The sequence below is a fragment of the Gekko japonicus genome, unplaced genomic scaffold, assembly GCF_001447785.1.
Source record: "Gekko japonicus isolate JY-2015 unplaced genomic scaffold, Gekko_japonicus_V1.1 scaffold3847, whole genome shotgun sequence".
Classification (NCBI taxonomy): domain Eukaryota; kingdom Metazoa; phylum Chordata; class Lepidosauria; order Squamata; family Gekkonidae; genus Gekko; species Gekko japonicus.
In genome coordinates, this window is record NW_015160341.1 from 11,608 (window position 1) to 24,541 (window position 12,934).

The 12,934-nt window shown below is 53.6% G+C and overlaps 1 protein-coding gene across 1 annotated transcript in view; it reads left to right on the plus strand.

The window, feature by feature from the left end:
• The window catches only part of LOC107115589 (zinc finger protein 398-like), a 21,673-nt gene extending 9,141 nt beyond the window's left edge, over positions 1 to 12,532 (plus strand). The window contains exons 4-7 of the mRNA XM_015417334.1: positions 4,251 to 4,364; positions 6,580 to 6,696; positions 6,920 to 7,033; positions 11,175 to 12,532. Of these exons, the coding sequence (XP_015272820.1) occupies positions 4,251 to 4,364; positions 6,580 to 6,696; positions 6,920 to 7,033; positions 11,175 to 12,487 (1,658 nt within the window). The 3' untranslated portion in view covers positions 12,488 to 12,532. The remainder of the gene's footprint in view (positions 1 to 4,250; positions 4,365 to 6,579; positions 6,697 to 6,919; positions 7,034 to 11,174) is intronic.
• The last annotated feature ends 402 nt before the right edge of the window (positions 12,533 to 12,934 follow it).

Here is a 12,934-nt window from a genome sequence, read left to right on the forward strand (position 1 = left end):
TAAAGAAGGACCAGACAGGAGGTGATGGGAAAGACCTCCGCCTGAGACCCTGGAGAGCTGTAAAGACGGGGCTGTGGCTCAGTGGCAGAGCCTCCGCTTGGCATGCAGGAGGCCCCAGGTTCAATCCCCAGCATCTCCAGTTAAAGAAGGACCAGACAGGAGGTGATGGGAAAGACCTCCGCCTGAGACCCTGGAGAGCTGTAAAGACGGGGCTGTGGCTCAGTGGCAGAGCCTCTGCTTGGCATGCAGAAGGTCCCAGGTTCAATCCCCGGCATCTCCAGTTAAAGAAGGACCAGGCAGGAGGTGGCTTAGCTTAGGAAGGATGGCTCCAGAGCAAACTAATTTATGCAGGAGCCAAATCACTCACTGACAACTTTTAATGCCAGTAGCTCATAAAGTAGAATTTTTGTTCACAAGACTCCACAGCTTAGAGGGAGCATTGATCTTGAGTCTGCTGTTCAGGTGTGTATCTGTAAGCTGCAAACGTACAATGACGCAGCAGCAGCAGAACTGGAAGAAGCAGCAGAAAGCTGCATGTTTGACACCCCTGCTCTAGGCTGATCCTGCACTGAGCAGGGGGTTGGACTTAGATGGCCTGTATGGCCACTCCCAACTCTGTGTGATTCTATGTGTGTTGCTCTGCCATGAACTAGCTGGGCCTGGTTGGTACTCTGGCTGCCTTGGAGCCATTCAGCCCCCTGGGAACAGCAGCAACCAACCCCCTGGGAACTGGTGCATGCAGCGGTCCCAGGAGCACAGATCTTACGTCCCTCCCAACTCTGTGTGATTCTATGTGTGTTGCTCTGCCATGAACTAGCTGGGCCTGGTTGGTACTCTGGCTGCCTTGGAGCCATTCAGCCCCCTGGGAACAGCAGCAACCAACCCCCTGGGAACTGGTGCATGCAGCGGTCCCAGGAGCACAGATCTTACGTCCTGGAGAGCTGCCAGTGAGACCCAGCGCGCTGTGACGGTCAAAGAGCTGGACTGGGACTGTGTTCATATCTCCACTTGGCCCTGGAGCGTTCTAGGTGATCTTGGGCTAGTCGCCCTCAGCCTGTCTGGGCTGTCGTCCCCCCCCCCCCCCCGCCCCCCAGGATGTGCAGGAGGCAGGGAGAGAGGAAGGAGAAGACTCCTTTGGCTTCGAAGCTCAGTGTCATGCAGACAGGTCCAATATGAGACATCTTCATGGGAACTGAGGGCAAGTCCCAACATTCACTGTAGCGACCCCTGAGAAGAGGTGCCTTTAGAAATGAGAAAGGCGCAGTTGCAAACCAAGAAAAACCATAACACAGTATAAGTTGATTTGCTTCTGATGAAGCCTTGATACGAAACCAAGCGAAAGCCAGCTGCTTTGTAACGATTGTTCCACTGATAGTTAGGAATGTTCCACTGCTATTAGCATTATAATTTGTAATGTTCTAATGATTGTTCCACGAATAACTGGTTATAGATCACTGAGATATTGTACAGTTCTGGCTAGTATGCCTTGTATGTAATTTTGTATATTTCTGATGTAGTATATGAGTATAAAAGTGACTGTATTTGCTTACATACCTGAGTGTCTTAGTGGGTTCACCATTCTGTCCGTCCCCCCCGTCCCCCATTTGCGGCTTTTTTGTAGTCCTTGTACTGGCAGGTCTGGGTTTTTTGTGCCCTGGGAGGAAGTGCAGGAGGCAGAGAGAGACAAAGGGAAAGGTCTCAGTCCGAGCCAGTGTTCCCTCTCAGCTGAGTTAGTGTGAGCTAGCTCACAGTTTTTTAGCCTCTGGCTCACACATTTTTGTCTTAGCTCAGGAAGGAGGGCTCCAGAGCAAACTAATCTATGCAGCAGCCAGATCGCTCGCTCACAACTTTAATGCCAGGAGCTCACAAAGTAGAATTTTTGCTCACAAGACCCCACAGCTTAGAGGGAACGTCGGTCCGAGCCAGTCCCTCCACTGGGAGCCTCGATTCCTCTGCTGCCCTCTCCTTTGCCCGTTCACGACTTCCGCCTGTGCTTTCAGGTCCCGGTGACTTTTGACGACAGCGCGGTCAGCTTCTCGGCACCGGAATGGGCCCGCCTGGAGGAGTGGCAGAAGGAGCTGTACAGGAACATCACCAAAGGCCACTACGAGCCGCTGGTCTCTTTGGGTAAGGGGGTGGGGCTGGAGACACCGCCCCGCGTGGGGCTGGGCGTTCCCCTCTGGAGGGAGCACCCCGATGCGTGTGGGAATGGATGGAGGCTCTGGGAGGGGAAGGTCCTCGATGCCGCAGGGGCCAGTCCGGGTCTCTCTGTGTGGCGGGTTTTCCAGGCAGCCTGGTCTCGGAACGGACTCTGGACACCCGGAGCCCTCGTGGAGAGAGATCCAGAGGGTGGCCGTGTTTGGTCTATGGCAGGAGAGCAGGATTTGAGCCCACGCGCATCTTCGACACCAGCAGGGTTTTTCTAGGGTAGAGACTTTCAAGAGTCAAATCTCCCTCTGTCAGATGAAGAACATAAGAGAAGCCAGTGTTGGATCAGGCCAGTGGCCCATCCAGTCCAACACTCTGTGTCACACAGTGGCCAAAAAGACCAAGGGCCCTCAGGAGGTCCAGCAGTGGGGCCAGGACACCTGAAGCCCCTCCCACTGGTGCCCCCCCCCCCGGCACCAAGAACACAGAGCATCCCTTGCCCCAGACTGAGAGTCCCTATCTATACCTTGTGGCTAAGAGCCACTGATGGGCCTCAGCTCCAGATGTTTATCCAGTTCCCTCTTGAAGCCGTCCGTGCTTGTAGCCGCTGCCACCTCCTGTGGCAGTGAATTCCATGTGTTCATCACTCTCTGGGTGAAGGAGGACTTCCTTTATCCATTCTAACCCGACCGCTCAGCAATTTCATTGAGTGCCGACGAGTTGTTCTATTGTGAGAAAGGGAGAAAAGTACCTCTTTCTCTGCCTGCTCTGTCCCAGGCATCATCTTATAAACCTCGCTCATGTCACCCCTCAGCTGTCGTTTCTCCAAGCTAAAGGGCCCCAAGCTCTTTAACCTGTCTTCATAGGGAAAGTGTCCCAACTCTCTTAAGATTAAGGGAGCATTGATTCTTGAAAGCCTATACCCTGACAATCATGTAGGTCTCTGAGGTGGTACTGGACTTGAACCTAGTTGTTGTAAAGAGAGTGTCTGAGCATGTACAAAGTTCCTTTTCTTCGGCCAACAGTGAGCGCAGCCATGCCTCCCCCACCCACAATCTGGAATCCGCAAGAAAAGTTTCGAGATTAGAAGGGGTGTCTCTTGGGCTTTGGTCCATCTTCTCAGCCCTGCTAGCCAACCCCAGAGCCGTGGTTTGTCCTGAACGGCAGTACCAAAGGTTGAGCCAGCAACGGGTTTTGGGAGTGTCTCAGTAGGGTTTGCTGGGTATGTATTTGACAGACTGGTGCCCCGCCTCTCGACTTTCGGAGACTTCCTGGCCCCATGTTTGCAGGGGCTGTCTACGAGGTAAGCCAGACACGTGCCGGCTGTTCCAAGTCCGGAGCTCCCAGCAATTCTTCCAAAACCAATTCTTGGGTGTGCTGTCATACAGACGATCACTGAGGGCTCCGGACGTGGACATCTCAGCATGCACCTGGTTTTGGTTCTCCATCCCTGTGGGGATGGTCAAAGGCCTCTGGAGGCAAAGGCCTCAGGCCCTGCTTATGAAATATGCTCCTGGTGTTTATGTCAAGGAAAGGTTATGGGGAGACCTGCAGATGAAGCTGAGACAGAAGTCAGTTTCTTTCTGTCTGGTCCCTATTTTTTTTTAAAAAAATCTGTATCTAGGTTTGCCAGCTCTGGGTTGGGAAATTCCTGGAGATTTGGGGCCGGCGCTTGAGGAGGGTGGAGTTTGGAGAGGGGGTGGGGCCGAGAAGGCACGTGGTGGCCATGGAATTCACCATCGGGAACCACCGTTTCCTCCGGGGACACATCTCTCTGTTGTAATCTGGGCAGCCATTTCAGTATCCTGCAATAAAGTCACACTAAGAGTTCCTCTCCACCATTGCAGATAAACCAGAAGCCAAGGGCTTGGCGGGAAAGGGGGGGACCCCAAGATGCCATGACAAGATTTGGGGGGATGGAGGTGGGCTTAGATGTCGGGGGACAGAAGCACGTCAAGGAAGAGGGTCCAGGACTGGGTTCCTGTGCAGAGCTTCCTTTAGTATGGGGGGTGGGGTGGCCAGGGTCCCACTTGCTGATTTTCTGTCACAAGCAACTCTGCACATGTTCAGTATCCTCCTCTCTGATCTGTTGACATGACCAGACTCTGCCCTTTGCAAAGCCGGCGGCCTCCCTACGGCAGAACGAGCGGAAGCGGCCCACGCCGTCAATCAGGATTTCCTGGAGGACAGGGCCTTCCCCACAGAGGTCAGAACAGGTGAGCACACTCTGGAACAGGGCCAGGGACGAGAGCGAGGTGTGGTCCAAGATGACTTGCCAGAAGAATGAGAGGTGCCCTGACGACATGGATAGCCCAGGCAAGCCTAGAGATGTGAAGGCCCGGGGGAAAAACGGAGAAATCCGGGGGGGAAACCGTTCCCCCCCCCCCCCCCTTTTTTATTCATTTCTAAAAAATATGTACGGTATCAGATGGATCTAATGTCTGTGCACTGAGGACAAGCAAGTCCTAGGTTACAAACTGAACTCTCCAATGCAAGAACAAGATGCATGTCTTCCTTTAGGAGGTGCTGTTGTCACGAGAAAAGAAAAAGGTTTCAGTTTTGTTTTTGCATGTGGGTGGGTATTCTGTTTGTAATAACAGTTTGGATACACTATATTTTTAATATGCTAGTTGTGATGATTTCATGCCAAGTAAAAATGTCCATAGTCATATTTTATGTTCCTAAAGTAACAGAATGACTTTCAATCTGGAAAAGAAAAAAGAAGTGCTAATGTGGCATTTTTTTCAATTTTCCCGAAAATTTTTGTTTCCCCCCGGAAAAAAACGAAAAAAACCCAGGGTTTTTTCCAAGCTTCAAAATTTCCGGAAATTTTACATCTCTTGGCAAGCCCGATCTAGGAAGCTAAACAGGGCCGATTCTGGCAAGGACTTGGAAAGGCAACCTCCAAGGAATACCAGAGGCAGGCTAACCAAGGAACCTTTTTGAAAAACGTCCAATCCCCCAGTAGGAGTTGCCAGAAGTCAACCTTGACTTCCGGGCAAGCACACACACAAAAATATTTTAAAAAGGAATTAAAGGTGATAATACGCAATAGCAGGCCATGCTTTACCAGCCATCTTTAGAACAGTAAAAGCCTGGCTCTGGGAGGCATCTCTTCCAAGGGGTGTGTCACCCCTGAAAAGCCCCTGCAGTGCTGAAAGAAAGCCCACAGACCTCAGAAGCATGAGACGAGCTGTGATGCAGGAGCGAGCATCCTCGATGTTCTTAATTTATGTTCAGGTGGGTAGCCGTGTCAGTCTAAGCAGGAGTGGCCAAACTTGCTTAACATAACAGCCACACAAAATAAACATCAGCTGTTCGAGAGCTGCGAGACATGAACAAATATCACACACACGTTTTTATTGAAAAATATGCAAATTTGCTTTTTATTAACATTACATTAGACTGTGTGAAAGAGCCACATGCGGCTCCCGAACTGCAGTGTGGCCTCCCCTGGAAGCAACAGAACTAAGTTTGAGTCCAGTGGCACCTTTAAGACCAACACAGTTTTATTCCATGTGCATGCACACAAAAGCTTATACCTAGAATTAAACTTTGTTGGTCTTAAAGGTGCCACTGGACACAAACTTAATTTATCTTGGTTAGTCACTTTTCTACAAGAACTCTGTACTCAAGACCAGTGATCCCTCTAAGCTGAGTTAGTGTGAGCTAGCTCACAGTTTTTTAGCCTCCGGCTCACACATTTTTGTCACAGCTCAGGAAGGGATGGCTCCAGAGCAGACTAATTGATGCAGCAGCCAAATCACTCACTCACAACTTTAATGCCGGTAGCTCACAAAGTAGAATTTTTGCTCACAAGACTCCACAGCTTAGAGGGAGCATTGCTCAAGACAGCTAATGAAATCGCAGTAAGGCAATGACGAAGGGGCAGAGGGAAAGGGTGGGTGTTTCCGGCAGACTGTCCTGGGAGCCACCTCAGAGAAGGCCCTGCTCCTCTCCAGGGAGAAGGTGGGCAAGACAGCCTCACCGGGTCTTAAAGGACCGGGAGGAAGATATAGGAAAATGTCACCCACTGACTGAACCATTTAAAGCTCTAGCACTGAGAGACAGCACCTTGAATTCCATCTGGGAACTGAACTGGCAACCATTAGCACAGGAATGGCATGCTTCCTGTTCCAAGCAGCTGAAATCGGCAGCAGCTGCAGTCTCCAAGGGCAGCCCCCCGCGGAGGTCACTAAAGTAATCAGTCTGAGAAGTCCGACAGTAGCAGTTGTCAGTGCGCTGGAATAAGCATCCTTGAATCCACACCACGTAAACCGAACCATGTTAGCAAGTTTAGCGGGGTGGGGGTGGGGGCACTTTCTGCTGCGTCTGAAGGCATGGGATCAGATCCCACCGCTGACACCACGCCTGTATTCTCAGTTGCATACGACGTTCCCTTAGCAGCCTAACAGGCCTTTCTCCCCGCAGGCTCTGCAGTGCCACAGAGAGGTGCTGGGGTCCAACCCTGCCTGGAAGCCACCTCCTCCAACCCTGAGTCCCTCGCTCCTAACCCCAGAAGAGAGTGTGCTGACTATGCGTTCCCTGGTGAGGAAAGACCCCTGCGTGCATCCAGAGGCACTCTTCTTTGTTGTCTTTTGACTGCTGAGCTTGCTGGCCCCAGCAGCTGTCTCCGCTGGTGGCTTCTCCTTTCCCACCCCCCACGCCCCCCCCCTTCAGCTAGCTTTCCTCGTGCAGATCCGCTTGTCTTCGGAACTGCTCGGAAGGGTTCAGTGCCCGGTGCTGATGCTGCTGCCGTTCTTTCCCCCAGAAGCAGAGTCTTTGGCTTCCAAGGAGGATCTGTTGTCCTGGATTAAGCAAGAAGAGCCTCCTGAGAAAGGCAAGTGGGACCCGGAGAGGGAGATCCCCCCGGTTCTCGGCTACGGTGAGTCTGCGTGTGACCTCCTCTCTAACAGGCGCGCCACAGCGTGGTTTCTTCTTGTCTCAGGCTGTGTTCACAAACAGTCTGGTAGGAAAGAATATCTACAGATGTGTGCTAGAGGCCCACAGAACAATACAGTGACAAGAGAGACTAGATTAAAGCCATAGCATCATTTAGTGTCTGGTAATGAGCAGCAACCACTTACTCCTTCACAGGAAAAATACAAAGGCCAATAAAATCACACACAGCCGCCTGCTCCAGACTCTCTCAGTCACTATCCTTCTAACAGTCTTGCATTCTGAAGAGCTGTCTGCTCCAAACTCAATCTCTCTTTCAACACTTATTCCGGACATTTAAGTATTTCAGCCCTCTGGTCTTTCCTAAGGAACAAATCTATAAACACAGAATTCCATTGATATTCCATTGCAATTACATTATATTACATTGGTTTATCAGTCTCTATAAAATAAAGTGAGTATAAAAGTTGATAGGTAAATTTATCTTACCCTATATAGGAATCTCACATTTAATGTCACGGGAATTCTGTGCTTATGTGCAATTTTATTGACCTTTGTATTTGACCTGTCTTGGGATTGTGTGTTGTTCTTGTGGATTGTGTTCACAAACAGCCGTGCAACACATCTGAAGAAATACTCCCGTGCAAGGGTCATTTCATAGAAAAAGAGGTGCAGGCGCTCATTAGCACAATTCATTTGCATATGCCACACCCCCTGACATCACCGGAAGTGTGTCAGAAGGCAACACCCACCACTCAGGCTCCACTGGACTGTTTTGGATTGCTAGCTATAGGAGGGGGGAATGTGCAGATCTGCCCTCACAGAGGAGGGAAAGCTTGTACCTGAATAAAACTTGGTCTTAAAGGTGCCACTGGACTGTTTTGGGCCGAGGGGGGCTCTGCAGCTTAGCTGGCTGCTTCTTGCTCTGACTGAGGGCTGCTGGGAGCAGTGGGCGGGGCTTGTTGCATGTGCTCACCCCTTGGGCTCTGTACTGCCGGAGCTCCGCTCCTGTGCACTCCCGCAGAAAATGACCCCTGCTCCCGCGCCGGCCCTCCTCGTAATTTCACTGTGGTATATCCTAGGCAGAGGCGTGGCTGTGCTGCTGTGTCTGAAGGTCGGTCGGCTCCATTGAGCGGCCTCCTGGAGGGCCCTGAGCTGGGCCCAACAGCCGATGCCATCCTCTGTCACGGATGCCAGCTGCTGTGAGTCAGCAAGGGGCTGCTGGGGCTAGGCTGGGAGGAGGAAGCCCCGTCAGACCTCCCTGGTGGAGGAAAGTGCGGTCAAGTGGCAGCCAACCTACAGTGACCCCGTGGGGTTTCCAAGGCCGGAGGCTGAGAGAGGTGGCTTGCCAGCTCCCAGGGGCCTCCTCATATCCATGCAATCTCTTTGGAAGCTGGTTGCTGTAGATTTCCCGGGCTGTCTTGGCATTGTAGGGACCTGACGTTTCGCCAGCAGCTGTAACTGGCATCCTCAGAGGTAGAACACAGAAAGACGGAGGACTCTCTGTGTCAAGGAGAGAAGAACAATGGTAGGCAGGTCATTTATATCTACTCAGGAAGGTGGGGTGGGGCTGAGCCATTCTCTTGTAGAAGTTCCCCAGGCTGTGAAACATGCTAATGGAGGAGCTTTCCTGAGGAGGTTCTTTTGCATATGGAAGCTGTTGATGCCAACATCCCATGGGCACCAGCTGTGTGATGCAGGCAGGAGCATTTCCTTCTGTTTCTCTGAAATGTGCAGTCCACCAGTCGTGGGGAGAAGGGCCCTGCATTTTGAGTGGGAATTGTTTTTCCTGGTTAAGTCCCCTGTGCTTTGTGCGAAGCGGGTTTTCTCTCCCTGTCATCCCTTTCTAAGGCCCCGAGCTCCTGCTGCTCAGGCCAGCCTTGGTAAAAAGACATTCGGTCCCCCCGGTTCTTTGAGCGGCCTGTTTCGAAATTCTTCAAGGGGCAGGCAGAACTGCCTGCTGTTTTCCAGAGGTCAAAGCATGGGTTCGGTGGTTGGCATTTGGACATGGGCAGTTCATCCTCTTCAGTTCTCTTCAGTCTGATCTAATTGCCGGTGGGCACTCTGAAGTGCCCACCAACCCTTAATGATGCCTGGTTTCCCATCCGTGCACACCAATGCTCCCTCTAAGCTGTGGAGTCTTGTGAGCAAGAATCCTACTTTGTGAGCTGCTGGCATGAAAGTTGTGAGCGAGCCATTTGGCTGCTGCATAAATCAGTTTGCTCTGGAGCCCCATCCTTCCTGAGCTAAGACAAAAATGGGTGAGTCGGAGGCTAAAAAACTGTGAGCTAGCTCACACTAACTCAGCTTAGCGGGAACACTGGTGCACACCACACGTACTCAACAATCTGGTCGCTGTCCCAGGTTCCTCGGAGGCGATTGTATACATCCCTGATAATCAGGGGAAAGCCCATTAAGGATGTCATTTTAGGGGACAGAGTCTTGCCCTTAAGGAAACTGGGGTCTCGTTTCTTTTCCCGCAAATAATAATTAAAACTTGGTCTTAAAGGTGCCACTGGACTGTTTTGGACCGGGGGGCTGGGGGGGAGCTCTGCAACTTACCTGGCTGCTTCTTGCTCTGACTGAGGGCTGCTGGGAGCAGGGGGTGGGGCTTGTTGCAGGTACCCGCCCCCTGGGCGCTTTACTGCCAGAGCTCTGCTCCTGTGCACTCCCACAGGAAATGACCTCTGCTCCCGCGCCTGCTCTCCTCGTAATTTCACTGTGGTATATCCTAGGCAGAGGCGTGGCTGTGCTGCTGTGTCTGAAGGTCGTCCCTTTCTAAGGCCCCGAGCTCCTGCTGTTCAGGCCAGCCTTGGTAAAAAGACATTAAGGACGTCATTTTAGGTGCCCATTAAGGACGTCATTTTAGGGGACAGAGTCTTGCCCTTAAGGAAACTGGGGTCTCGTTTCTTTTCCCGCAAATAATAGTAATAATAATAATTGGCTGGAACTTCCTCGCCTTAGTAGAAGAAAAGGAGATTGGATTTATACCCTGCCCTTCACTACTCGAAGGATTCTCAGAGCAGCTTACAATCTCCTTTCCCTTCCCATCCCCACAACAAACACCCTGTGAGTTAGGTGGGGCTGAGGGAGCTCTTTTGAGACTGCCCTTGAGAGAACAGCTCTGAGAAAACTTGTGACTGACCCAAGGTCACCCAGCTGGCAGCATGTGGAGGAGTGGGGAATCAAACCCGGTGCTCCCAGATTAGAGTCTGCGCTCCTAACCACTACACCAAACTGGAAATCTTTCAGAACCCCAGAGGCAAGGACTCTGGTTGGGGGATTACAAGAAATCACACCTATCACCCTCTGAGAGTTTGGTGTAGTGGTTAAGTGTGCGTATTCTAATCTGGGAGAACCGGGTTTGATTCCCCACTCCTCCACTTGCACCTTGCTGGATGACCTTGGGCAAGCCACAGTTCTGGCACAGGTGCTCTTGAAAAAGAGCAGTTTCTGTCAGAGCTCTCTCATAGAATCATAGAGTCGAAAGGGGCCATACAGACCATCTGGTCCAACCCCCGGCACAATGCAGGACCAGCCTCAAGCACCCCTGACAAATATTCCTCCAGCCTCTTCTTGAAAGTTGCCGGCGAAGGGGAGCTCACCACCTCCCCGGGCAGCTGATACCACCTCTGAACCACTCTGACCGTGAAAACGTTTTCCCTAATATCCAGCCAATCCCTTTCTGTGTGTAATTTAAACCCGTTGCTTCGGGTCCTCTCCTCTGCTGCCAACTGGAACAGCCCCACCTACTTCACAGGGTGCCTGTTGTGGGGAGGGGAAGGGAAAGGAGTTTGTAAGCCGCTCTGAGACTCCTCTGGGTAGTGAAGGGCCTTGGGGTATAAATCCAATCTCCTCCTCCTTCTCTTCTGAGAGAACTTGTGACTGACCCAAGGTCACACCAGCAGCTGCAAGTGGAGGAGGAGTGGGGAATCAAACCCGGTTCTCCCAGGTTAGAGTCCGCACTCCTAACCACGACACCAAACTTTCCGTGCAACAGCTGGTCGCAGGGCCTCCAGGCAGGGCCAACAGGCTTGCCTTAGGCTGACAGTTGGGCTTTGTCTTTGGGGTCCTTCCCGGCCACAGGGGTCTCACTGCTCTTTCTCCCGTTTCCCGCCCCCCGGCAGATGACGGCACCATGGTCAAAAGCGAGGAGCAGAATCCCGGAGCGGGTCCCAGAGTCCTCCTGCCGAGCCACGGGATGCTGCCTGGGGAAGACGTCTTCCCAGCCCCCAAGCCCGAAGTGAACGGCGAGAGGCAGCCGACGGCCCCTCCTGCCCAGCGGCTGGAGGAGCCCCCCCAGGGCGACAGAGGGTGCCGCGAGCCGGAGGTGGCCCAGCCGGAAGCCTGCCTCAAAGCGGAGCCCTTCCAGTGCGGCAAGTGCCGAGAAGGCTTTGCCTGCGAGCAGCAGTTTTCCTTGCACCAGAGGCTTCATGCGGGAGAGGAGATGTACGGGGAGAGCGTTCTGCCGACGTCCCTCGAACCTGGTGCCCAGCAGCTACCGGACCCCTACGCGTGTGCAGACTACAAAGGCGGCTTTGGCGAGGTGCCGTTCTCCCAGACGGCGGGGAGGCCGTACGTCTGCCCCCTCTGCCCCAAGAGTTTCCGGCTCAAGACCAGCTTGTTGATCCACCAGAAGACGCACACCGTGGGGAAAGGCGAGAGCGCCTTCGTGTGTCCCGAGTGCGGGTGTGGCTTCAGCCACCAGGGCCAGCTCACCCGGCACCAGGCCATCCACGCCGACCGGCCGCACCAGTGCTCGGAGTGCCACAAGGCCTTCAACCGCAAATCCAGCTTGGTGGTCCACCTGAAAACCCACCGCGAGAGACCCCGCCCCTTCCAGTGCCCGCAGTGCCACAAGACCTTCATCCGCAAGCAGCACCTGGACGACCACACCCGGACCCACACCGGCGAGAAGCCCTACCAGTGCCCCGAGTGCGAGAAGCGCTTTGCCGAGAAGTCCAAGCTGACCAACCACTACCGGATCCACACCGGCGAGCGGCCGTACCGCTGCGGACAGTGCGACAAGCGCTTCGTGCGCGCGCACCACCTGGTCAAGCACCAGAGCAGCGTCCACCAGGCCGGGGCAAAGGTCTACTCGTGCCGGGAGTGCGGGCAGAGCTTCAGCCACGCCCAGGCCTTCGTCAGCCACCAGGCCAGCCACGCCAACGGGGAGAGGCGGCACCGCTGCAGCGAGTGCCTCAAGACCTTTGCCCGCAGGAAGTACCTGCTGGAGCACCAGCGCATGCACACGGGGGAGAACCCCTACGCCTGCCCGTACTGCGGCAAGCGCTTCCGCTACAAGCAGTCCCTCAAACAGCACCTGCGCGTGCACGGCGACCAGCTGCCCCCCGCGCCCAGTGTGGAGCAGGGCCCAGCGCTCGGCAGCACGGCCGAGAAACCGCCTCTCCCTCCGGCCAACCCTTCCAGCGGCACCTGAAGACAGGCCCGTGAGGATTACAGCGCCCCCGCCCCCTTTACAGACAGCGCCAGACCTGGAAGCAGTCGAGCCTCTTTAAGACACTTGCGGGGGCTCACTGGTCAGACTTCTCTCGGGGGCGGCTCCGGCCTGGTTTGCACCCGTGGCACGTGAGGCACCTTCTCCAGCAGCGGTGACCTTCTTGCGAGCCAAAGGGGAAGGTTTTGGTCACTCAGCTGGTCTCTGAGTGCTTCCGTACAGGCCCAGAGCCCCACTGACTCTCCTTTTCAAAGCATTTCAGTCGTCTAAGAAATTGGATTACCAGTCTCACGGTTCTGTCTGGATTGCCAGTAGATGGAAAATGAGGCTCAATTTGTCTGAACACAGGCCAGAGAGTTCAGGAACCTTGGGCCGGGGTGGGGTGGGGAAGGGACCCGATTTGTCCTGGGCCAAAGGAGGGGGATTCAA